At 42.4% G+C, this 27744-nt stretch overlaps 1 protein-coding gene across 5 annotated transcripts in view; it reads right to left on the reverse strand.

Moving 5' to 3' along the window:
• TUBGCP2 (tubulin gamma complex component 2) overlaps window positions 1–27744 on the reverse strand; it is a 948782-nt gene that overhangs the window by 245218 nt on the left and 675820 nt on the right. For all 5 annotated transcript variants that reach the window (XM_075349130.1, XM_075349129.1, XM_075349127.1 and 2 more), the window contains 2 exons: window positions 20027–20199; window positions 18637–18765 (listed from right to left, as the gene is read on the reverse strand). In XM_075349130.1, coding sequence (XP_075205245.1) covers window positions 18637–18765; window positions 20027–20199 — 302 coding nt within the window. The remainder of the gene's footprint in view (window positions 1–18636; window positions 18766–20026; window positions 20200–27744) is intronic.

The raw sequence follows: 27744 nt of genomic DNA on the forward strand, positions 1-27744 counted from the left end.
CTGGATTGAGAGTCCTGTGGAGAGAGAGGGAAGCCCCGATGCGTTTCGCAATACTCGGCCCCCCGAGGAAGCATTGCGAAACGCGTCGGGGCTTCCCTCTCTCTCCACAGGACTCTCAATCCAGCAACTGCACTTGCACTTTATTTATGGGTAAGCGTTGTGCCTTGTGATTCATAGGGTTGGGAAAATTTTCCCTTCTACATAGGCCCCCTTGGGCTTCCCTAATGGATATCTCTGTGCATGATTTTGGCCAATCAAATACATGGGGACATTATACATACCCTTATATTGTTATATGCTGCTGAGGTCCTAAGCAGGGAATACTCTGATTCTTTATCCCCATTCACTTTGTGTGTCTTACTATTCTCTTATGTAATATGATAGTGCTTCTTGTTGTAACTTTGTAATTCTCAATAAATAATTTGCATTACTATAGTTGCACCCTCTATTTACTTATTATGTGTGGCCATAAAAAGCTCAGCTCTTTTCCTTCTTAATGTTAAAATGTTAGCATGACGACATAGGACCCATACATTGTATAAATTACAAATTATTAATGTTAGTAAATCATATAAACCCAAGTGTAAAAACATTAATGTGAATAGTGTAAGTGTATTTACACTATTCACACAAACCTATTTAACCCCTTCAGCCCCCGGGCACTTTCCGTTTTTGCGTTTTTGTTTTTTGCTCCCCTTCTTCCAAGAGCTGTAACTTTTTTATTTTTCCATCAATCTTGCCATGTAAGGGCTTGTTTTTTTGCGAGACGAGTTGTACTTTTAAATGATACCATAAGTTTTACCATACAGTGTACTGGAAAACGGCAAAAAAATTCCAAGTGCAGAATAATTGCAAAAAAAGTGTGATCGTACAATAGTTGTTGAGATATTTTATTCACTGTGTTCACTATATGTAAAAACACTACCCTGAATAAGACACAAACAAGTTCATAACAATAAAATATAAACTTTATTGTAAAATATATTTTTTTTAAAAAATATTAAAAGGTAGTACAGCAGAAAAAATGTGAAAGGAGTATCATCCAAATAGACACCATAATATAAACAAATAACAGTCCGTCAGTTCGGGGTATCAATCCCAATAACAATATAATAATATAATAATAATTAATGATGACAAACTGTATACGATGATGATTAAAAATTACTTCACAAAGAAGGGTACAGGTTTTAAATACATTGGCAACTGTGACTAGATGGTATTAAATGAACACGGGGATGTTTAAAATGACATGATAGCTAGAAAAGGGCTTAAAATAGAGCCCCAAAAAAATCAGGAAAAATAACGACATAAAACATGCCTGCTGAAGGAGTTTTTTTCACAGTGCTACATAAAAATACAGCTTCACCATTAACACCCTGACGCGTTTCGCCGTGGCTTTCTCCAAGGGCGTATAGAACAGAGTGATCTGAGTGGGGTTTTTATAGTGCTGATGTACCAATTAATTAACCAAAAGGGCAACGAGATTAAAAAAATAAACCAATAAACATGCTTTAAATAAATACTGGGGTCTTAAGGTCCAGTCACACTAAGCAACTTACCAGCGATCCCAACAACGATAGGGATCGCTGGTAAGTTGCTAGGAGGTTGCTGGTGAGATGTCACACTGCGACGCTCCAGCGATCCCACCAGCAACCTGACCTGGCAGGGATCGCTGGAGCGTCGCTACACGAGTTGCTGGTGAGCTCACCAGCAACCAGTGACCAGCCCCCAGCGCCGCGTGGAAGATGCTGCGCTTGGTAACTAAGGTAAATATCGGGTAACCAACCCGATATTTACCTTGGTTACCAGCGCACGGAGCTACACGTGCAGAGAGCAGGGAGCAGCACACACTGAGCGCTGGCTCCCTGCTCTCCTAGTTACAGCACACATCGGGTTAATTACCCGATGTGTGCTGCAGCTACATGTGAACAGAGCAGGGAGCAGCGCACACCGCTTAGCGCTGGCTCCTTGCTCTCCTAGTTACAGCACACATCGGGTTAATTAACCCGATGTGTCCTGCAGCTACATGTGCACAGAGCAGGAGCCGGCACTGACAGTGAGAGCGGCGGAGGCTGGTAACAAAGGTAAATATCGGGTAACCAAGGACAGGGCTTCTTGGTTACCCGATGTTTACAGTGGTTACCAGCCTCCGCAGAAGCCGGCTCCTGCTGCCTGCACATTTAGTTGTTGCTGTCTCGCTGTCACACACAGCGATCTGTGCTTCACAGCGGGACAGCAACAACTAAAAAATGGCCCAGGACATTCAGCAACAACCAACGACCTCACAGCAGGGGCCAGGTTGTTGCTGGATGTCACACACAGCAACATCGCTAGCAACGTCACAAAAGTTGTTCGTTAGCAGCGATGTTGCTAGCGATGTTGCTTAGTGTGACGGGGCCTTTAGCATTGGTAGATTCAAAAAATGCAAAGCATATTAGCATAAGTAATAAACTCACCACAGGTTAACTTTACAATGAATTGGATTCCAGCGTTCTAAGACAGAAAACCGGAAATGAAGGGAGGCAGTGCAGTGGAGAGAAAACCTCCCCGCGTGTAAAGTGGTTCCATTTCAAAGGAAGTGACACAATAGAAGGTGCACAAGCTAAGCAAGCACATTGCGCATGTGTGTGGTAACTGAGAATAAAGTCCCCTTTCCGTTATCAGGGTTCCGAAAAACCGGAAGTGGTAAAAAAGAAGACATGCACTAGGAAAACGTCATGTGGAACGCAACTGCGCTCCACCAGGACGGAAGTGACAATAATGAAAGTACAGGTGGAACGCAATTGCGCGCCACATATACGGAAGTGAAGTGTTATGTGCATGGAGTGTTGAAAAATAGATGTTCCGGCTTCTAGAACTGTAATATCTTAACAAATATTCAGATATAACTCCATTATTAGACAGGGAGAACGAGTATGTATCACAAACTTAAAGTAAAAAAGATGTTTCAAAAAGCGCAAAATGATTGATTGCTCTCAGTGAGAGAAACAAAATTAAAATTTTGTAGTTCTGATACCTTTTAATGGCTAACTAAAATAAAAATAAAATATGATGTTATAAAGCAAGCTTTCGAGACATCTCAGGTCTCTTCCTCAGGCATGGTATGACAAAATAGCTGAAGAAACAAATATATACAAAACAGAGCAGAGGGATGCATAGTAAAAGGACATTTAAATAAACAAACAGTGAGCTTGGTAAGTGAATCCTTAATTAGCTTTACACTTTCCAAGCTCAGTGTTTGTTTATTTAAATGTCCTTTAGCTAATTAAAGCCCACATCACACTAAAGCTGGGTTTACACACTGCAACATCTCAAACGACATCGCTGTAACGTCACCGGTTTTGTGACGTAACAGCGACCTCCCTAAGTCTCTGCTAAGTCGCTGGTGAGCTGTCAAACAGGCAAACCTGGCCAATAACGCAACAGCGATCCGGACCTGCAGAGCGACCTAGCTGGTTGTTGGGGACGTTGATAAGCAGCCTTTTGAAAGGGAAGTTGCTAACAAAGTCGCTGAAAAGTCATTCACACACTGAAACTTTCCAGCGATGCATGCTGCACAGCTGGAAACAAAGGACCTAGGAATGGTGCTGAACGATTTGTAGCGATCAGCAACTTCCAGCAACTTCACAGCAGGGGCCAGGTCGCTGATAGGTTTCACACACTGCAACATCGCAAACAACATCGCTATTGCGTCACAAAACCGGTGACGTTACAGCGATGTCGTTTGAGATGTTGCAGTGTGTAAACCCAGCTTAAAGGCCCCGTCACACTAAGCAACATCGCTAGCAACATCGCTAGCAACATCGCTGCTAACGAACAACTTTTGTGACGTAACAGCGATGTTGCTGTGTGTGACATCCAGCAACAACCCGGCCCCTGCGGTAAACATCGGGTAACCAAGAAGCCCTTACCTTGGTTACCCGATATTTACCTTAGTTACCAGCGTCCCCGCTCTCACGCTGCCAGTGCCGGCTCCCTGCTCTCTGCACACGTAGCCACAGTACACATCGGGTTAATTACCCGATGTGTAGTCTGGCTGTGTGTGCAGGGAACAGGGAGCCGGCACTGGCAGCGTGAGAGCGGGGACGCTGGTAACGAAGGTAAATATCGGGTAACCAAGGTAAGGGCTTCTTGGTTACCCGATGTTTACCGTGGTTACTAGCATCCGCAGAAGTCGGTTCCTGCTGCCTGCACACGTAGCAGAGTACACATCGGGTAATTAACCCGATGTGTACTGTGGCTGGGTGTGCAGGGAAGCCAGCGCTAAGCGGTGTGCGCTGGTAACCAAGGTAAATATCGGGTTTGTTACCCGATATTTACCTTAGTTACCAAGCGCAGCATCGCTTCCATGCGGCACTGCTGGCTGGGGGCTGGTCACTGGTTGCTGGTGAGCTCACCAGCAACTCGTGTAGTGACGCTCCAGCGATTCCTGCCAGGTCAGGTTGCTGGTTGGATCGCTGGAGTGTCGCTAGTGTGACATCTCACCAGCAACCTCCTAGCAACTTACCAGCGATCCCTATCAGGTTGGATCGTTGTTGGGATCGCTGGTAAGTTGTTTAGTGTGACTGGGCCTTAAAGGCCCCGTCACACTAAGCAACATCGCTAGCAACATCGCTGCTAACGAACAACTTTTGTGACGTTGCTAGCGATGTTGCTGTGTGTGACATCCAGCAACAACCTGGCCCCTGCTGTGAGGTCGTTGGTTGTTGCTGAATGTCCTGGGCCATTTTTTAGTTGTTGCTGTCCCGCTGTGAAGCACAGATCGCTGTGTGTGACAGCGAGACAGCAACAACTAAATGTGCAGGCAGCAGGAGCTGGCTTCTGCGGAGGCTGGTAACCACAGTAAACATCGGGTAACCAAGAAGCCCTGTCCTTAGTTACCCGATATTTACCTTTGTTACCAGCCTCCGCCGCTCTCACTGTCAGTGCCGGCTCCTGCTCTGTGCACATGTAGCTGCAGGACACATCGGGTTAATTAACCCGATGTGTGCTGTAGCTAGGAGAGCAGGGAGCCAGCGCTAAGCATTGTGCGCTGCTCCCTGCTCTGTGCACATTTAGCTGCAGCACACATCGGGTAATTAACCCGATGTGTGCTGTAACTAGGAGAGCAGGGAGCCAGCGCTCAGTGTGCGCTGCTCCCTGCTCTCTGCACGTGTAGCTCCGTGCGCTGGTAACCAAGGTAAATATCGGGTTGGTTACCCGATATTTACCTTAGTTACCAAGCGCAGCATCTTCCACGCGGCGCTGGGGGCTGGTCACTGGTGAGCTCACCAGCAACTCGTGTAGCGACGCTCCAGCGATCCCTGCCAGGTCAGGTTGCTGGTGGGATCGCTGGAGCGTCGCAGTGTGACATCTCACCAGCAACCTCCTAGCAACTTACCAGCGATCCCTATCATTGTTGGGATCGCTGGTAAGTTGCTTAGTGTGACTGGACCTTAAGGATTCACTTTCCAAGCTCAGTGTTTGTTTATTTAAATGTCCTTTTACTATGCATCGCTCTGCCCTGTTTTGTGTATATATTTGTGTTTCTTCAGCTATTTTGTCATACCATGCCTGAGGAAGAGACCTGAGATGTCTCGAAATCTTGCTTTATAACATTATATTTTATTTTTATTTTAGTTAGCCATTAAAAGGTATCAGAACTACAAAATTTTAATTTTGTTTCTCTCACTGAGAGCAATCATTTTTCAACTGGCTAACACGGTACCAAAACCTTTTTCTTTTAACTAAAAAGCCCAAAAGCATTTAGATATATAAAGATATCCAATATGTTTAAACGTGTCTGAACTTTGTCAAAATGACTATACGCCAAAAAGAATAATACAAAAAAACACCTATTAGCAAGATATCATAAAAAAGTATATTGTAAATCAATGCTATCTGAAATATAGTAATAGACCTCAGTATAAATAAGAAGAGATATAAATGGTTAAAAACAAACGATATGGGATACAATGAAAAATATATATATAATAATGTACAAAATATACATAGGTGAATAAGTGAGACAAAGTGCGCTGTGCGAAGTGCAAAGTGATAAAAGTGAAAAACATGAAAAAAACACACATATAGAAAAGTGTTATAAGATCATTATTATAATGAATAAGTGATTAGATAGTCCCATATCAGTTGTTCCAAGACCAATATTTGTATGTGGATTCATAACCCCCCCCCCTCCAAAAAAAAAGGGGGATCCTGTGGTGACTGTGTAGCATGTCCTAACATTGAGAGGGCAAAACATTTCTTTGATTCGGAAAACAAAAAAGAATTTAAGATCACGCATGCCCTCACATGTAGCACAAAAGGAGTTATTTATATGGCATCTTGTCCCTGTGACCTAACATATGTGGGCCTCACTACTCGACAGTTCAGAAGAAGAGCTTGAGAACATGTCTTATCTATTTCAGCAGCCCAGGATGAAGATGATGTGTCTAAACTTACCTCCATCTCTCCACACTTTAAGCAATTCCACCATTGTAATCCCACACTTCTGAAGATCCGTGCGATTGACAAGATTCTGGTAAGTCAGAGGGGGGGGGGGGGGGAAATGGAAGAAATTCCTTGCACAAAAAGAATCTCGTTGGATTTTTACGCTAAATACTTTAGTACCAAATGGGTTGAATGAAAACATTAGTTTCTCGCCTTTTTTATGAATAATCTTATGATCATTGCTCTATTTGTGTATATTTTGTGTTTGTAATTTTCATGGCCACTAATTTTATTCTCTTTTTTCATTGTTTTTAGATTCCCTTTTTTTGGAGGGGGGTTTTATGAATCCACATGCAAATATTGGTCTTGGAACAACTGATATGGAACTATCTAATCACTTATTCATTATAATAATGATCTTATAACACTTTTCTATATGTGTGTTTTTTTCATGTTTTTGACTTTTATCACTTTGCACTTCGCACAGCGCACTTTGTCTCACTTATTCACCTATGTATATTTTGTACATTATTATATATATATTTTTCATTGTATCCCATATCGTTTGTTTTTAACCATTTATATCTCTCCTTATTTATACTGAGGTCTATTACTATATTTCAGAAAGCATTGATTTACAATATACTTTTTTATGATATCTTGCTAATAGGTGTTTTTTTTGTATTATTCTTTTTTGGCATATAGTCATTTTGACAAAGTTCAGACACGTTTAAACATATTGGATATCTTTATATATCTAAATGCTTTTGCGCTTTTTGAAACATATTTTTTACTTTAAGTTTGTAATACATACTCGTTCTCCCTGTCTAATAATGGAGTTATATCTGAATATTTGTTAAGATATTACAGTTCTAGAAGCCGGAACATCTATTTTTCAGCACTCCATGCACATAACACTTCACTTCCGTATATGTGGAGCGCAATTGCGTTCCACCTGTACTTTCATTATTGTCACTTCCGCCCTGGTGGAGCGCAGTTGTGTTCCACATGACGTTTTCCTAGTGCACGTCTTCTTTTTTTACCACTTCCGGTTTTACAGAACCCCGATAACGGAAATGGGACTTTATTCTCAGTCACCACACACATGCGCAATGTGCTTGCTTAGCTTGTGCACCTTCTATTGTGTCACTTCCTTTGAAATGGAACCACTTTACACACGGGGAGGTTTTCTCTCCGCTGCACTGCCTCCCTTCATTTTCGGTTTTCTGTCTTAGAACGCTGCAATCCAATTCATTGTAAAGTTCACCTGTGGTGAGTTTATTACTTATGCTAATATGCTTTGCATTTTTTGAATCTACCAATGCTAAGACCCCAGTATTTATTTAATGCATGTTTATTGGTTTATTTTTTTAATCTCGTTACCCTTTTGGTTAATTAATTGGTACATCAGCACTATAAAAAAACCCACTCAGATCACTCTGTTCTATACGCCCTTGGAGAAAGCCACGGCGAAACGCGTCAGGGTGTTAATGGTGAAGCTGTATTTTTATGTAGCACTGTGAAAAAAACTCCTTCAGCAGGCATGTTTTATGTCGTTATTTTTCCTGATTTTTTTGGGCTCTATTTTAAGCCCTTTTCTAGTTATCATGTCATTTTAAACATCCCTGTGTTCATTTAATACCATCTAGTCACAGTTGCCAATGTATTTAAAACCTGTGCCCTTCTTTGTGAAGTAATTTTTCATCATCATCGTATACAGTTTGTCATCATTAATTATTATTATATTATTATATTGTTATTGGGATTGATACCCCGAACTGACGGACTGTTATTTGTTTATATTATGGTGTCTATTTGGATGATACTCCTTTCACATTTTTTCTGCTGTACTACCTTTTAATATTTTTTTAAAAAAAATATATTTTACAATAAAGTTTATATTTTTTTGCTATGAATTTGTTTGTTACTTACAGCAAGATGGAATTGCAGCTGTATATTGCTCAGGCCAAAAAACTACTACTACTCCAGCAGGATACAGCTTTTTTGCTTTTTGATATTAAATATAGTGTAGGGACCTACAAGCATGAGGTTCCCGTGACGAGGGTTGTAGGCATACATCTTATGGCCATAACGCTAACAAAAAGCCTCATATATTTTTTTGTACAGGATACAGCCAGGCCCCTTTTTGTTAGGCCTTGCCATTAGAGTTTCTGTCCCTATGTAGCGTGCAGTGGGGGTACGGCTTGGCAGCCCACCTGATCTAATAGTATGGGTGTCACCTAATAGGCTGCGGGTTTGTGACTGTGCGTCTGCTAGTGTGAACAGTGCTCTATGCAAGCCACTAGTGTGCAGTTTTACCATCCAGCCATTACCTCCTCCATATTTGGAAGTGAGTGTGAATGGCTCCACCTGCACCTGTGTTGCCTCCACCTAGTGGGGGTTTAGCTGTATCCTGCTGGAGTAGTAGTAGTTTTTTGGCCTGAGCAATATACAGCTGCAATTCCATCTTGCTGTAAGTAATGATATTCTTTCTTTTTTGCTTTTTGACATTATATATAGTGTAGGGACCTACAAGCATGAGGTTCCCGTGACGAGGGTTGTAGGCATACGTCTTATGGCCATAACGCTAACAAAAAACCTCATATATTTTTTTGTACAGGATACAGCCAGGCCCCTTTTTGTTAGGCCTTGCCATTAGAGTTTCTGTCCCTATGTAGCGTGCAGTGGGGGTACGGCTTGGCAGCCCGCCTGATCTAATAGTATGGGCGTCACCTAATAGGCTGCGGATTTGTGACTGTGCATCTGCTAGTGTGAACAGTGCTCTATGCAAGCCACTAGTGTGCAGTTTTACCATCCAGCCATTACCTCCTCCATATTTTGAAGTGAGTGTGAATGGCTCCACCTGCACCTGTGTTGCCTCCACCTAGTGGGGGTTTAGCTGTATCCTGCTGGAGTAGTAGTAGTTTTTTGGCCTGAGCAATATACAGCTGCAATTCCATCTTGCTGTAAGTAATGATATTCTTTCTTTTTTGCTTTTTGATATGAACTTGTTTGTGTCTTATTCAGGGTAGTGTTTTTAGGTTTAAATTTTGCCACTGTGTCACTACCTGGTTACATTTACATTGGAACTGGCTTGCTTTGTTTGGTGGCCAAATTGTAGGTTAACAGTGTTCACTATATGGTAAAACTGATGTATCTATGTGATGCCTCAGGTCAGTGCGAGTTTGTAGACACCAAACATGAATAGGTTTACTTGTGTATAAGGGGTTAAAAAAAATTCACAAGCTTGTCCAAAAAAAGTGGCGCACGTTTTGCGCCATTTTCCAAAACCCATAGCGTTCTCATTTTTCAGGCTCAGTGATGACTTATTTTTTGCGCCTCAACCTGATGTTTTTAACGGTACCATTTTTGCGCAGATGCTACGTTTTGATTGCCTGTTATTGCATTTTGCGTAAAATTTGCGGCGACCAAAAAACGTAATTTTGGCATTTGGAATTTTTTTGCCGCTACGCCATTTACTGATCAGATTAATTGATTTTATATTTTGATAGATCGGGCATTTCTGAACGCGGCAATACCAAATATGTGTATATTTTTTATTTTTTTAACCCTTTAATTTTCAATTGGGTGAAAGGGGGGTGATTTGAACTTTTAGGTTTTTTATTTTTTTTAAAAAAAAATTTATTTTTTTTTACTAGTCCCCCTAGGGGGCTATAGGGATCAACAATCCGATCGCTCTGCACTATCTGCAGATCTCAGCTACAGAGCTGAGAACTGCAGATTTGGTGCTTTACTTTCAATGCCGGCTGTATTGCGGCATTGAGAGGAAATGAGTCATGTTAGCTACAGGCGTCATCACATGACCCTGTGCTACCATGGCAACCACCGAAAGTCACAGGATCATGTCACGTGACTTCCGGTGGGGGCGGGGTAAGTGACTGTCATGGCGGCGCGCATATACATATCGCTGCCAGATTTTGGCAGCGATATGTAAGGGGTTAATGGCCGCGGGTGGAAGCGATTCCACCCGCGGCTAGCAGGCACACATGTCAGCTGTTGAAAACAGCTGATATGTGCGCGGATCGCCGCCGCCTGCCAGTGGCAGGGGCGGGGCTTAACAGCACACGACCCATGACGTACCCAGTATGTCATGGGTCGTTAAGGGGTTAAGTTATTGATATATTTAATTTACTATAATGCATATCTATATTATGTACACATTCACATTAATGTTTTTACACCTGCGTTTATATGATTTATGCGCTCGCTGATTACAATCCAACAATATGGTTAGTGTTATCTATTTAATTATGTTCCGCATTTTTGTGTTAAACTATTGCCTTACTAGGATACATTAACACTCCTGCTTTGTTTGTGATTGTTCCAACATATAATTAGAGCCCTGGTGAAAATTAACCACCGTTATATTGAATTTAAATTATTATTTGCAGGCACTAATTTTAAGCACCTTTATAGTGTTATATACTTATATGGTGGAGGTTTGTCCCTGGGTTCTAAATTATATGCAATTATAATAATATTTTGAGATTTTAAAACTTAGTTTTTGAAAGACCATGTTAAATTTGTAAGTAGTGCTATTTCAGTGATCTGGTAAGTGAAACCGCTGTGAAACACCTGCTCATTTTAAACTGCAAAAAATTGTTTATTAATGTGTTTAATAAAAATTAATTTTATGATTAGTCTGGAGTTGCATCTGTTCTGATTTTAGCAGATTTTTTTGTGGAGCGCAACTAGTGCAGCCGCCATCTTAGAAGAGGGGGAGGGGGATGGGGACGGGGCCCGGTGGATGCGGCGCACTTTGGCCACAGCGGGGGGACCGGAGGAGGAGATTTATCTCCCATCTGACATGTATGATCATGCCAGGTGGGAGATAAATCATTTTTTACTGGCGCTTCCATTTTCTACAACGTGATCAACTTTATACAGTGAATACCGGTGATCACGTGACCGGGGACCAGAAAAAACGGCCCAAATCGTGATCTCCAGGGTCTCAGTTACCACCCTAAAGGTGAGCAGTACCTGTATGCCACCTTCTTATTTCCCCTTGGAGAATACCACATTTCCGCTTCTTGTCTTCCAGCTTTTTATCCGTTCCAATTTCCGACATAGTCCAGCAGTTCTCACAACTGTTTTTCAATTACGTAGATCAAAGGTTATGAAGCCTCAGAACTAGCCACTCTCGGCTCACGCTGCACTCTGCGAGACCCGGGGACTGTGATAAGCAGTGACGTCAAAGTGATGAGTGATCATGTTCATAACTTCTGGTATATTTGGTACAGGGATCAATATGATAACATAACACCAGATGCTATTAGCCTGCTCACTCAGTCTACAGTGCTTGTCCCTTATGTTTTCATTGTAAAATGCATATCGAAGCTATGATTGTTTGAATTCTTATGAAACAGTGGATTTCAGGAAGTGCAACTCGAACTCCATCAGCCATACTTTTACAAATGAGACATGGACCCACTTCTGTGCTTTGATAGTTAAGATCACACAATAAGACATTGTGCACTATGCATCTTTGCAGAAATTATGCTATTTAAGAATGTATTAAAAATAAACAATGCACACAAAAAAAAAAAAGTCAGGCCCAAAGGATAAAGTGTTGTAGATACACATACTGTGGGGAATTGCTCTTGGTAGGCAAAGGAAGGAACACAGTAACAGGCTCAGTTTAACAGTCAAAAAAAAGTCACATTTTATTCATACACAGGAAAAAACATGAACAAAGACAGTCCTTCATGACAGGCATAAAAAAAGGGAAAAGCAAATTCAGCTTGATACAGATACTTGAGAAGTCCCGGACCTTCCGGTCCACATAAAGCAGTTTTTCCAGTAAATATGATTCTCCAGTAACCCAGTTCCTCCAGCAGCTCTCCAGCCCTACCAAACACACTAACAATAAGGAATAACGTTTGGAACACCATTCTAAGTCTGAACTGGGTGCAAAAACCTAAAAGAACACCTACCAAACACACTGACTGAGAAGATCTGGCTGCCATTTATGCTGTGTCAATTGCAGCACATGTGCTACCTCTAGCAGAAAAATCCGGCCAAAGTTAACCCTTACATTGCCGCTCCCCAGTGCCCAGAGCACATGCAGGAGGGAAATACCTCCCATTAATGACCATTCCCTTCACTGTGTTACATACCCCCCCTTTCTTAAACTCTGTGGGGGAGGACACATGCCATAGAGTGGACCCGAGACAAGGCATCCTCATTCTCTTGCAGCCTGCCTGCCACTGAAAACTTGAAATTCTGCAGTGACAGGAACAAACTGGTGATCGCTTTGGTTGGACTCATCCATGTGAGCGGTGAATGGTCGGTCACCAAGCGAAATGTCCTCCTCCTCCTCAGCAAATAATAGCAGAGAGACTCGAGTGTCCATTTGAAAGCCAGGCACTCCCTTCTCCACTATACTGTACCTGGTTTTGGCAGGGGTAAGCTTCCAGCTCAAAAAAACAATGGGATTCTCCTCTCCGTTGATTTCCTAAGAGAGCACTGCACCTAGACCCACCTCTGAGGCATCTGTCTGTACAATAAATTGTTTTTTAAAGTCGGACGTAATGAGAATAGGTATTTCACACAACACTGCCTTCAATGACCTAAAAGCCTCCGCAGCCTGTTCATTCCAGCGTGTCATTACGGACTTTTTTCCTTTAAGGCAGTCCATCAAGGGAGCTGATAATGAGGCAAAGTCGGGAATAAACCGCCTGAAATACCCAACCAAACCCAAGAACGATATTGCTTTGTGGTGAGGGGACGGGGACAGTTTTTAATCACCTCTATTTTGTTTATTTTGGATTTGTTGACTCCTCGCCTAATAACATACCCCAGATACTTAGCTTCTTCCACCCCTAGGGTACATTTTTTGGATTGGCAGTTAGCCCCGCTTGTCATAGAGAGTCCACTATTGCGTGAACCTTTGGTAAGTGACTTTCCCAATCTGCACTAAATGACACAATGTCAGCAAGGTATGCTGAGTCATATCAGTGATGAGGATGGAGGATGACATCCATTAACCATTGGACTGTCGCTGGTGCCCCATGTAAACCAAAAGGCAATACCTTGTACTGATAGAGCCCTTCAGGCGTTACAAAGGCTGTTTTCTCCTTTGCAGTCTCTGTCAAGGGCACTTGCCGGTACCCCCTTGTTAGGTCCAAGGTCGAATAGTACCGAGCTTTCCCCAACCGCTCTATTAATCCGTCCACCCAGGGTATGGGGTAGGCATCAAAATTTGAAATTTCATTAAGTTTCCTAAAATCATTACAAAATCGCAGTGTACCGTCAGGTTTTGGTATTAAAACTATTGGGCTGGCCCACGCACTTTGTGATTCCTTAATGACCCCCAACCGTAGCATTGACTTCACCTTCTCAGGCACCCGATATGGCTTGAGTCAGACTTTGGCCTGCAGCTCTGTGACAAAGTTATGTTGGACTAGGGTAGTATGACCGGGGAGTTCGGAGAATATTTCTGTAATAACGAATTCCTGGGCCTTCTGAACTTATTTAGGGTACAATGTTTCAGCTATTTTGACTGTGGGGGAGGCTCGCACCAAAACCACTGGGGGTAACGGAGCCTTCCCCTCAGGAAACGCAGGCAGCGGACTGTCCCTATTGTCACTGTCCCTATCCTTACAGGATTTTAGTAAACTTGCATGATAAACCTGCTCTTGATTTCTTCGCCCTGGTTGGTTCATCTTGTAGTTCACTTCTTCACTATCTCGTAGTGCCACCTTACGAGAAATTTACTGCCTACAGTGGGTACAAGTACCAGCACTCTGTCCCCAGGGTTTAAAGGTTCTTACCGAGCAACCAGTCTTTGCTAGTTTGGCTGCCTCCATGTGTTCCCGTACCAGAGGCAGAACAGTCTCCATTCTTTCCAGCAATTTTGCAATATGTTCTATCACACTCTTGTGTGTTGTGGGCTGGTGTTCCTATGGCTCTTCAGCTACATCTAACAACCCCTGAGGATGCCTGCCAGTTTATAGCTTGAGGGGCAAGAACCCCGTGGATGCCTGGGGCACCTCACACACTGCGAACAATAAGTAGAGTAGCAAGAAGTCCCAGTCCTTCCCATCCTTGGACACAGCCCTTTTTAACATGATCTTTAATTTAGTTTAGGGATGGTACACTGATATGCTCAAATGTTTGACATTTAACAACTTGCTAAGTTCTTTCATAATCTTTGACTTAAATGGGTTGCCCTGGTCAGTTAAGATCTCTTTAGGAATCCCCACCCAAGAGAACATGACCATAAGTTCCTTGGCTATGAGTTCAGCCGAAGCATGACACAGAGGAACTGCTTCCAGATATCAGGTGACGTAGTTAAGAACTACAAGAATACGTTGGTGTCACCTTGCAGACTTATTTACCGGACCCACCAGGTCCATGGCCACTCTTTCAAATGGTACCTCTAATAATCGGCAGTGGTACCAAGGGGCTTCGAAAGTATAGTTGGGGACTGGTCACCTGACACACTGGATATTATTCACAATACTGTTTCACTTCTTTATACACACTGGGCCAATAAAACCGCTGCAGAATATGATCCAGGGTTCTCTTATGGTCTAAGTGTCTGCCAAGTATATGAGGATGGGCCAAGTCCATTGCCATCCTGCGATAGGCCTGGGGCACCACCAATTGTTCTACCACCTCACCCCTTATTTTGTCCACTCGATACCACAGATCATGGTTTACCTCAAAGCATGGAAACCTGGTATCCTCCCCATGTTGTTGGGGTTTTTCCATCCACCATCAACACATTTTCCCTAGCACGGGATAAATTAGGGTCTTGGAGTTGTGCTGTACCAAAATTGTCACCTGAGACATTTAAGGTTGACAATTCAGGTCCTGGCGGCAAGTCCTCTATTTCCCCAGCCATTACTTCCATGAGGGTAGTTTCCCCCTCCTCAACCTGACTGGAGGTTACACCGACAACCGGCACCTCCTCCTCCAGTTCACAAATCTCTTGCACTCTTTCTGTAGAACCTTCCATGGACTTTACCAGTCCTGACTCATGTTCCCAAAGTGGCACAACTGTTGGCAATAGGGCCAAAAATAGTGAAAAATCCCTCCCAATTAAAGTTCATAACACAGATTTGCAACCACCCCCACTTCATGTCATCGTCCCCCTGCAGGTGTATTTATTATCACAAGTGCAGTTGGATAGTCTTTTAAGTCCCAGTGTATGCACAGTACACCAATTTTCCTGCCGGTGAGCTCAGTAGGTTGCACCAGGCTCTCTCGCACCAAGGTCACGAGACTCCCTGAGTCCAGCAGGGCCACTGCCGGGGTGCCTTTCATCTCAAGCTGACACAAGTGTCTATAATTAAATTCCTTTGGGGTGCCAGTCGCACACACCCTTTCGGCATAAAGGGACCGAGGATACCGAAGGTTGCTGTCCATTGGCTGAAACCAGTTGGGGCAATTCGCTCTTACGTGGCAGGGCTACTGGCATCACCAGCAGATAATGGGGGCCGTTCAGCCCCTGACAAGTCCTGTGCGACTCTCCTGGGCTCCGCACAATGGGTCGGGGGCGGGGACTTTCCCAATGCCTTCCCCGGGGCCCCTCCCTGGAGATTCCTGGTGGCCCCTCCCTGGACATCCCTGGTGGCCTCATAATGTTCAATCAGGTCCAACATATGGAGTATATCACTGGAAATTGATTGTCCCACCCAGTGTTGCCTATCAGCCACTATGCTGTCCACCATAGCAGTGGGTGTCAGTACCTCGGGCTGCAGCCATTTCTGTACCAGGTGTAGTAAGTCAGAACTCTGGAACCTCACTATATTTAGATAAGGTATGCACACCAGTGACTATGCAAGGGGGATACACGTAATAGCAGAAACTGCTGTGTGAATACTGACATGAAAAATTCAATAGCTATATGTAAGAATGAAATGGGAAAAATGGAACCTGCATTACTGCCATGAATATATGAATAAAGAGAAATTTAGCTACTAAATTGATCAATGCAATAGAGCCCCAACACTACGCCAAAGTATTTCTCTACGTTGGGGTCCCTAGCTTGTGTGTGTCCTCTCATGCAGTTAAAAAACTTACCGTGTATGGGAAGCTGAGACCCAGGCTATATATACGTATCATGTGGATTAGCAATAGGTGTGAGTGGGGTGGGTTCACAAACGAAAAACTACTAACAAATAAGGAATAACGTTTGGAACTCCATTCTATGTCTGAACTGGGTGCAAAAACCTAAAAAAACAAAAACAACTCTGGACTGAACTCTGGAACCTGACTGGTTTAGCAGAGTCATACACCGACTCATATACCCACTGGGCCCAAACCAACACATTTACCCCCAGTCTTGCTAGGATCTCACCCTTGGTGACCGTGTAGTCCTTTGCTTGCTCGCACAGTAAGTCATGATAGGCCTTCTGGGGTCATGCTGCCAAAAAGAGCGACAATTTCCCCTCTTGGTCCTGCGTTAGTCCCTCTCTCTGTGCCACCCTCTCGAAGAAGTCCAGTTAGGTTTTCACATAATCAGTGGCTTCCATTTTGAGCATCGCAACACAGACCACTTTCCTGGCATCGATTACTGCTGGTGAAGTTCCTGCAGACTGCGATGACAACAAGTGCTGTACCAGCAGCTGATGGGCCTCCTGTTGCTGTTGGTTAATGATCTGCTGCTGCTGCTGGGAAGCCTCCTCCTGGCACAAAGCAATCTCTTGGTTGAATATCTGTTGCTGCCAAACAGCCTCCTCCTGCCACCGGGTAGATTTCTGGTTGAAGATCTGTTGCTGGTGTGTAGCCTCCTGCTGTTGCCGAGTGGGCTCCATCAACGCTTTTAAAGTAGCCTTAATCTCTGCAGATGACCCAGACTGGGTTGGCAACAGTCCTTGGCCCAGAACATGCAGTGGCGCCCAGCCAGAAGTGCAAAAAAACCAAACAATTGCGTCAGCCTCACTGCGTTTTGCCTGCATTCAAGCCACCAATTGTGGGTAATTGCTCTTAGTGGGAATAGGAAGGGACTCAGTAACAGAGGCTCAGACAGTTTAACGCTATGTACCCACGCTGCGGAAAATTTGAGGATTTTGCCGCGATTGTTTCGAGAAAATTCCGCGGATTTTTCAAAAATTCGCAGTACAGCGAGTCCCTAGCCATTTCTATGGCATTTGGGGAGTGCTGTGCCCATGCTGCGTTTTTTTCCCACAGCGGAAATAATGCGAATTTCCCTGTGGAAAAATCTACAGCATGTGAATTATTCCTGCGGATTTCTCCGCAGGGTCCCATACTTACCTGCCTTGATAGCAGCGGTGCAGACTGGAGCGCAGTGGAGCTAGGAGCAGGAAGGAGGAGGTGGGCGGTGCCTGCACGAGCTATTGTCATGTGACAGCCAGAGCTAGTGCAGGCCCGCCCACCTTCTCCTGCACAGTGCACAGATACGTCCGGAAAGTGACGTGCTGAGTGATGGAGGTAAGTATGAACGCCCCGATCACTGCAGCACTTGTTCTGCATTAAAGATGCAGTGCCGAAGGCATGGTACTGTATCCTCAATGCAGGACACCGCAGCATATCCGCAGGACATTCCGCTGTACAACCGCAGCATGTAAACAGACAAAGTTGTGCTGCGGTTTTCTGCGAGCTCCTGCGGAATGTCCTGCGGATATAACCGCAGGACACTCTCCCCGTGGGCACATAGCCAAAAAAAGTCAGTGTTTTATTCACACACAGGAAAAAACATGAACAAAAACAGTCCATCACAGGCATAATAAAAAGGAAAAAAACAAATTAATTTTGATACTCAGTTTAAACAAAAAGGACTTCATAACATGGGTACGTGTGGCATCCGTGTAAAAATAGGACTTTTCAAACTTACTTGAAACACAGACATCTGAAACTGGCCTAAACAGAAGTCCTGGACCTTCCGGTCCACATAAAGCAGGTTTTCCAGTACATCGGATTCTCCAGTAACCCAGTTCCTCCAGCAGCTCTCCAGCCCTACCACATACACTGATTGAGGAGATCTGGCTGCCTTTTATGCTGTTTCATTTGAAGCACCTGTACTACCTCTAGCAGGAAAATCCAGCAAGGGTTAACCCTTGCATTGCGGCTCCCCAGTGCCCAGACCACATGGCAGGAGGGAAATAGCTCCCATTAATGACCATTACTTTCACTGCGCTAGTGATTAAATCAGGTACAGTACATTTTTGATAAACATAGAAATAACATTTGTATTTCTGAAGCAAGCACACTTACCATTTGGCAGAATGCAACGAGAACAGTTTGGCAGCTTTGTTACTGATCCACACATTGCAGAGTAGTCTCTCTACATGCTTGCAATAGAACATGTGCCGGAAAAGCATTTGGTAACGTGTAAGAGCCTTTCTGTAATTGGGAGAGAATGGGATTTTTTTTTACGTAAAATCATGTAATCAAACATCTTTATTTTTCTAATGATTTATGATTCCCATCAAATACATTATGGTATACCCATACCCATGGTGTACCCATCTGGATCCGGCCACCCAGATTATTAAAAAAAAACTGAGTCAAAACTTAATTTTGTGCATTTTTTTGACAAGATATGCAGATTTGGTGCTGAAATTTATACACTATATATTCCTGCACCAAATCTGCATCACACAATGCGGTTTTGAAGCGATTTTTTTGCCAGGAGATGCAGTTTTGGTAATGGGTGGGGATTCTCAGATGCCTCCCATTAATAATCTAGGGCTTAGTGCCAGCTGTGAGCTTTCATTAACACCTGAAATTACCCCAATTGCCACCACACCAGGGCAATCAGGATGAGCTGGGTAAAGTGCCTTTATTGTCGCATCTAAGGAATGTGACAATTTTGAGTGGCTGCAGGCTGCTATTTTTAAGGTTGGGGGGATCAATAACCATGGGTCTTTCCAGTCTGAGAGTACCAGGCTCAGTTGTTGGCTTTATCATGGCTAAGTATCAAAAGTGCGAGGGACCGCACGCCGTTTTTAAAAATTATTTAAAAAAATCTTTAAAAAAGCCGCATGGGCTTCCTCTTATTTTGATACACAGCCAAGATAAGCACACAGTTGCAGCCTGTAGCCATATACTTTATCTGTACTGAGTATCATAATATGGGGTACCCTGCGCCAATTTTTTCATTTATTTATTTTTTCCATGATAGAGAAGCAGACAGCGTGTATGACTCGAAAGAATCAGACACGCAGTCACACTGCAACCAATCGGACGTCGGGACTACCGATGGGCGGGAGAAGCAGTATGAGAGTTAATGAGTGGCCCTGGAAGTAGTGTTACAGCTGCGCAAGAGATTCTGTAAGTATAACGTCCTACCAAAATCTTCCTAGCTCTTTCAACCACCATTTTAAAGCACAATGTTCAGGTCCCTATAGACCTATGTCGGGATCAGCATCCATGGAGATATTCGGGTTAATTCTGGTCCTGAACTGTTTGTTTTTTTTTTTTTTATTTTTGTAATCCGTCTGGACCCGACGATCCTGAATATCTGCGGATTTGCCCATCTCTACTAGTTAAACAAACCATCACAGTAGTTTTTGGATAGGTCATGTCCCACCCCAGCCATGACACAGACACTTGGTCTTAACCAAATATTTTTTCTGTTTATTGTTGATTTAAGATAGCTTACCTGTTAATTATTAGTGAAAGAGGCCACTTAACAATATAATCAAAAGAGAAAGCTTCCAATCCACTTAGTGCCAGTTCAGTTGGATCAGCATTAATTAAAGCTTTTTCCTGTTGAGTTTCAATGGCAAGTACACGTAGCAGTTGTGTGATGAGATCATGTGGCATAAGCTCAATCTTAAGGGAAAAACGAACAAATAACCAAATCATTAAATATTTACCATGTAAATATGATACAGACAAGGTTAATGAAAATAAAAATAAAATAAAGATTGGCATTTTATCAGATTGGGATGCATTTCATCCTCTTAGGCTATGTGCGCACGTTGCGTACAGTTCACTGCAGAAATTTCTGCAGCGATCTGAAGAGCACATGTGCGCTTTAAATCGCTGCAGAAATGTCCGTAGTGAAGCCGATTCCATGCGCTCTGCCTGCAGTTCCTGCCATAGACAGAGCAGGAGCTGCCGGCAAAGCGCACGGAAGAAGTGACATGTCACTTCTTAGAACGCAGCGCTTCGGCAGCAGCCGAAGCGCTGCGCTCTAAAACGCCACGTGCGCACGGCCCCTGCACAATCTCCATAGACTGTGCAGGGGAGGCAGGACGCATGCAGTTACGCTGCGCTACAAAGCGCAGCGTAACTGCATGTATTTACGCAATGTGCGCACATAGCCTTAAATTGACCCAGGATAGAATAACAGAAGGTGTACCAGTAACGAGGCCAAACAATTCAGTGCACCTTCCTACCTACTGGCTTTCCCAAAATCTCCACCCTTCTATAGCTCTATAAAGCCAGAGTTGTCAAACAAAGTAGTAGTAGAGGGCACAGAAAGAGGAAAAATAAGTAGGTGGGAAAGTGCACTTAACTGTTTGACCATGCAAAGGTACACTGAGCACCTGTACTTTGATCAAAACCATAAATCATATAGTCAAAGAGGGTCAACTATATCAAACCAAAGAAAAGACCTCTAAAATATCATGTTTATTATATCCAGTTAAGATAGTCATTAATAAATATAAACACTAGGGCCATACCCAATTTTAAAGTCACAGATCAATGTCGTGAAGTGCATAAAAATAGGTGAGGTTCTGGATAGGGCAGTAGAGTGTGCGATAGTGTCGCTTCTGTTTAGGCACTGTCAGGTAAATTAATTAGATATTGCGATGTTCAGAATAAAGGGCCTGATGCTCCCTAAAACTGATCCCTTCCTGACAACGGTGGTTTATTTCACCTTAATGTTTTGGGTGCCCCCGTTCCTCGGTGGCTGACCCTATTTGCCCCTGTGTCGCTATCGCTATCACATAACATAGACCACCACCATGTGCAATGTGCTGAAGTGATTACACAGTCATATGTCATAAAATATCATAATCCGTGGTTAAACCCTGATCCCATACAGAATAAATCAATCCCCAATTGCACAGAGTACCATCTGGCTATAGTTTATGGGGGATACGTATGATTAGGGTCCTAGCCCACATATATAGATTATAGGCCTGAAGGTCCTAGTACTTATCTGCTAGGACTGATGTTGATCCCGACGCGTTTTCCCCCGGTGTGCCGGGGTTCATCAGGGGATATATAAATTGCAGGATGTGTCTGATTGATTAGGCCATCAATCTACAATTAAAAATATTATCCTTATATAAATATATTAATTTCCATCATCAGATGACCCATGTTAAACTGAACATACCTCCTCATCCTCTTATTTGCCCTCAAAACAGGTAGATAGACCTGGGTATCTGTATTGGGGTCCAGCTGATATCCCAGATCCCCATGCCACTTGCAGGCTGCGTGATAATTCGTCCTACCAGATTACACAGTGTGCGATCACGGAGGTCCTGTCAGCAGTAGGTATCTGCGATGGCAGCGTGTCACTGTTTCACTGGCTGTTGAATAAATCATTAAGGAACGGGGGCACCCAAAACATTAAGGTGAATTAAACCTCCGTTGTCAGGAAGGGATCAGTTTTAGGGAGCATCAGGCACTTTATTCTGAACATCGCAATATCTAATTAATTTACCTGAAAGTGCCTAAACAGAAGCGACACTATCGCACGCTCTACTGCCTACTGCCCTATCCAGAACCTCACCTATTTTTATGCACTTCACGACATTGGTCTGTGACTTTACAATTCGGTATGGCCCTAGTGTTTATATTTATTAATGACTATTTTAACTGGATATAATAAACGTGATGTTTTAGAGGTTTTTTTCTTTGGTTTGATATATGCACCTGTACTTTGAACAGTCATTTTGTGTTGAGAGTCCTTTTAACATCCCTTATTGCTTTCTGCCATGGTCAATTTTCATTTGCGTTCATTCCTCCCCCTCTTAAAAGACAAAATTATTTTATTTTTCCATCAACAAAGCAGAATGAGGGCTTCTTTTTCACAAGACAAGTTATAGTTTTGAGTCACATTGTTTGTTTTATCATATAATATAATGGACAAGCAAAAAAAAATTCAAGTGCGGTGAGATGGTGAAAAAAAAGCAATGTCACCATTTTTTTTTTGTTTTGTTTTTGTAGCGTACATTCTGTAGAAAAAAAACTACTCTGAATCATAATTCTATAAGTTGGATTATAGCAATACAACATTTTCATAGATTTATTTTCAATCAAATAAAAAATATTCACATTTATAAAAAATAAAATGTTCCCATATTATAAGACTCATTCTTTCTTTTTTGCATGCTGAGTTGATTGTTTTATTTATAACAATTTGGGGTAAATATGATCAGTTTACATTGCATTTTCTTTAGGTAGTACAAACAATATTTCAGATTTCATTTTTTTTTCACTGCAGTGTTTAGAGATTGAGTTAAGTTTAGATTTTGATAGACCAGAGTTTTATGGATGTTGAAATACTAAGTATGCATATATTTTTTTTTTATTGTTTTCATTTTTAATGGTGAAGAAGAGTGTGTGAATTCAGGATTCACTTTAACGGTTATAAACCATATTTCACTATTATGTCAAAATATATTTGAAAATACAAAGAAATTTATTGTATTTACAAATGCAACACTGTCGTTCCCCTAGACTTAACCCCTTACTGATTGCTGATACACCTTTTAACAGCGGTCGTTGAGGGTCCTTATTCCTCAGCACCAATTTTTAACAGCACTGAGGAATAAGTATACACCGTGGTCCCACGTGTGTAAAACCTGCGGGTGTCAGCTGTATTAGAGTACACATGAGATTGGTGAAGAAAGGGAGAAAAAAAATCATGTACCATAGTGTGACTAAGTACAAAAATAAAAAAAAGTTAAAAAAGTGTAAATAAGCAAATAAACACAAAAATATGAACTCAAGTCACGAAAACCCATTTTGTCACTAAAAAAGCAGCTTCTGTGCTCAAATAAAAATATACAGACATACACGTAATTGCGTCTGGAATTAAAATATCACATTACTTATTCCGAATACTGTAAAAAAAAATAAATTAATAAAAGCATGCCAAAAATGGCATTTCTTCATTACACTGACACACAAAAAAGGGAACAAAAAGCGATCAATAGTCAAGTAAAAAAAATCCAAAATCATAGAAATAAAAAGGCCAAACTGTCCAGTAAAAGACAAGCCCTAATTTGGCTCATTCGGAATAAAAAATAAAAAACTTACAGCTCTCACAATATGGCGACGCAAAAACAAATACATTTTTGCAAAATACAGGTCTTAAGGGGGCTTTACACGCTACGACATCGCTAAAGCGAAGTCGTTGGGGTCACGGATTTGGTGACACACATCCGGCCGCATTAACGATGCCGTTGCGTGTGACACCTATGAGCGATTTTGCATCGTTGCAAAAACGTGCAAAATCGCTCATCGGTGACATGGGGGTCCATTCTCGATTATCGTTACAGCAGCAGTAACGAAGTTGTTCCTCGTTCCTGCGGCAGCACACATTGGTATGTGTGACACCGCAGGAACGAGGAAGCTCTCCTTACCTGCCTCCCGGCCGCTATGCGGAAGGAAGGAGGTGGGCGGGATGTTACGTCCCGCTCATCTCCGCCCCTCCGCTTCCATTGGGCGGCGGTTCAGTGACGCTGCTGTGACGTCGCTGTGACGCTGAACGAACCGCTTCTTAGAAAGGAGGCGGTTCGCCGGTCACAGTGACATCGCCGGGCAGGTAAGTATGTGTGACAGGTCTGGGCGATGTTGTGCGGCACGGGCAGCGATTTGCCCGTGTCGTACAACAGATGAGGGCGGGTACCCATGCTAGCGATATCGGTACCGATACCGCAGCGTGTAAAGCCCGCTTTAGTGTGTAAAAGTAGCAAAGCATAAAAAAAGCAATATTAATATGGTATTACTGTAACCATACTGACCCAACGAATAAATCTGTCTTTTCACTTTTACCGCACAGTGAACTGTGCAAAAAAATATCTAAAAAAAGCAATAAGTGAATTGCTGGTGTTTATTCATTCATCTAAAAAAATCTAAATAAAAAGTGATCAAAAGTTTTATATTCCTCAAAATGGTTCTAAAAAAATCTCCAACTCCTTGCACAAAAAATAAGCCCTTATAAAGCCCTCTTTGACAAAAAATAAAAAAGGTTACAAGTCTTAGAATATTACAACAGAAAAACTATTAAAAAAAAACAAACAAAAAAAACATTTTTACTGGGTGATAGAAGCAGAACATAAGAAAACCTATAAATCTGATATCGCTGTAATTGCTCCAACCTGCAGAAAAAAATCCATCCCATCACTAATATCGCACAGTGAACCACACAAAAATAAAAAAAAAACAAAACTACTTCTGTACTGCTATTTCTTCATTCTACCTCCCAAAAATTGAAACAATACTTTGCTTATATATATCCTGCATGCTTTGCTGAGCACTTACGTCTGGGTTTCCGTGTAAATCTCAAAATCCCGATTCAGACAAACCCCATCGACAAAACCACTCACTATGATGAAGCAGATGGAGACAGACAGTTTGGACTCTGTCTGGTCTCTGTTCCAGCCTAGCAATGTCACATCATTTTAGGCATCTTTTTAGCGCACAAATGTGGATTGACTACAGCTCTGTGCACACCTAAAAAGATGGGCATCAGCAAACTGACGCCAAACAGAGCCCAAAACAGCAGAATTTAATTTGCAAGGGAAAACGCATCCCAGCAAAGTCTATGACAATTCTGATGTACTGTGCACATGTTGTAGATTTTTTTTCCTTCCAGATGTTGATGCAGAAAAAATCTACACCAAACAACTGACATGTCAATTGTTTCTGCATTTTTTTTCCAGTGATTTTACTGTTCCAATGCATAAAAAAACGCATCAAAAACGCATAGAAAAATGCATAAAAAAATGCAAAACCACATAAAAAAACTTGTGTTTTTTTTCCACCAGCGTTTTTCCTGCCAAGAGTTTTGGATGCAGAAAAACTGCACCCAAATCTGCAAGAAGGATCATACCCTTAGGGGTACTTTGCACACTATGACATCGCAGCTGCGATGTCGAAGGGGGTCAAATCGAAAGTGACACACATCCGGCGCCGCTGACGATATCGTAGTGTGTAAATCCTTTTTGATACGATTAACGAGCGCAAAAGCGTCGTAATCGTATCATCGGTGTAGGGTCCGACATTTTCATAATTTCGCTGCCGCGACGGTACGATGTTGTTCCTCGTTCCTGCGGCAGCACACATTGCTGTGTGAGAAGCCGCAGGAGCGAGGAACATCAGCTTACCTGCGTCACCGCGGCTCACGCCGGCTATGCGGAAGGACGGAGGTGGGCGGGATGTTTACGTCCAGCTCATCTCAGCCCCTCCGCTTCTATTGACCGCCTGCCGTGTGACGTCAAAGTGACGCCGCACGACCCGCCCCCTTAGGTGCTATATAAATGAATAAATATCCATATTAATATTAATAATAATAATTAATAATAATTAATATTCATAGTAATAATACATATTCATATCAATATACTGTATTTAAATATACAGTGCTGGCCAAAAGTATTGGCACCCCTGCAATTCTGTCAGATAATACTCAGTTTCTTCTTGTAAATGATTACAATAACAAATTCTTTGGTATTATCTTCATTTAATTTGTCTTCAATGAAAAAAATTAAAAAAATTGTCAAAAAGCCAAATTGGATATATCTCCAACTTATCAAACTATTTTGAGGGTCATCAAATATCAGAAATTTCAAATAATTCAAATGACCCAAATTCTCATGAAACATTAAATTCTTTATTATTTTATTAGACAAACACAAGAAAAATATTAAAAAGATGGATAATGAAATAAAAATATCCTGGGTTCAACAAGTGTTACTGTTTTGTTTTTTTTAATATTGTACATGATAAATTCACACAGGTTCATCACAAAATTTTTTGAACAAATTTTTTGTACATATGTTTTGGTGAAGGTGGTCTCTTGTAAAAGTATTCAACCCCTAATCCGCCCGCATCGAGGTCAATTATAATATATAATTTGTGATCTATAGGAAAGTGCTAGTGCATTAGCGTACAGCTAAAAATAAATAAACAATTTGAGAGACCAAAGATACATGAGATGAATGAGGGGTTGAATAGTTTTGTTTAGGGGTAGAAATAATCTGCTTATTCCAATTAATCTATGCAGAGTTATTATCTCTAAGGCAAGCCATAAAAAACTGCATCAGAAAAAAAATTCTCTATAAACACGTTGTCACATGAATTGCTGAAAACAAATGCCCAATATACCTATGTATCTACTATATGTTAAGAGTTAACAGAGCAAAATTCAATCTGTTATATGATTAACAGGAATAATATCACATCAGCATGTTACCAGGCAGGCCACATAACATCATAAAGACTGATGTGTTTAGAGCAATACTTCTCAAGCAGGTATATTGAGGGTTAACAGAGCAAGATTTAATCTTGTTGCAGGAGTAAAGGTCCAGTCACACTAAGCAACTTACCAGCGATCCCAACAACGATAGGGATCGCTGGTAAGTTGCTAGGAGGTTGCTGGTGAGATGTCACACTGCGACGCTCCAGCGATCCCACCAGCAACCTGACCTGGCAGGGATCGCTGGAGCGTGGCTACACGAGTTGCTGGTGAGCTCACCAGCAACCAGTGACCAGCCCCCAGTCTCCTAGTTACAGCACACATCAGGTTAATTAACCCAATGTGTGCTGCAGCTAAATGTGCACAGAGCAGGGAGCAGCGCACACTGAGCGCTGGCTCCTTGCTCTCCTAGTTACAGCACACATGGGGTTAATTGCCTGATGTGTGCTGCAGCTATCTGTGCACAGAGCAGGAGCCGGCAGCACAGGCAGTGAGAGCGGAGGAGGTTGGTATCAAAGGTAAATATCGGGTAACCAAGGACAGGGCTTCTTGGTTACCCGATGTTTACATTAGTTACCAGCCTCCGCAGAAGCCGGCTCCTGCTGCCTGCACATTTAGTTGTTGCTGTCTCGCTGTCACACACAGCGATCTGTGCTTCACAGCGGGAGAGCAACAACTAAAAAATGGCCCAGGACATTCAGCAACAACCAACGACCTCACAGCAGGGGCCAGGTTGTTGCTGGATGTCACACACAGCAACATCGCTAGCAACGTCACAAAAGTTGTTCGTTACCAGCGATGTTGCTAGCGATGTTGCTTAGTGTGACGGGGCCTTTAGATTAAATCAGTGTGTTACTAGACAAGCCATCCATTAAGCCATATATACTGATGTGATTACAGCAATACTTATCAAGCAGGTACAAGGATTAAAT

The sequence above is a fragment of the Anomaloglossus baeobatrachus genome, chromosome 5 (genome assembly GCF_048569485.1).
Source record: "Anomaloglossus baeobatrachus isolate aAnoBae1 chromosome 5, aAnoBae1.hap1, whole genome shotgun sequence".
NCBI classification, from domain to species: Eukaryota; Metazoa; Chordata; class Amphibia; order Anura; family Aromobatidae; genus Anomaloglossus; species Anomaloglossus baeobatrachus.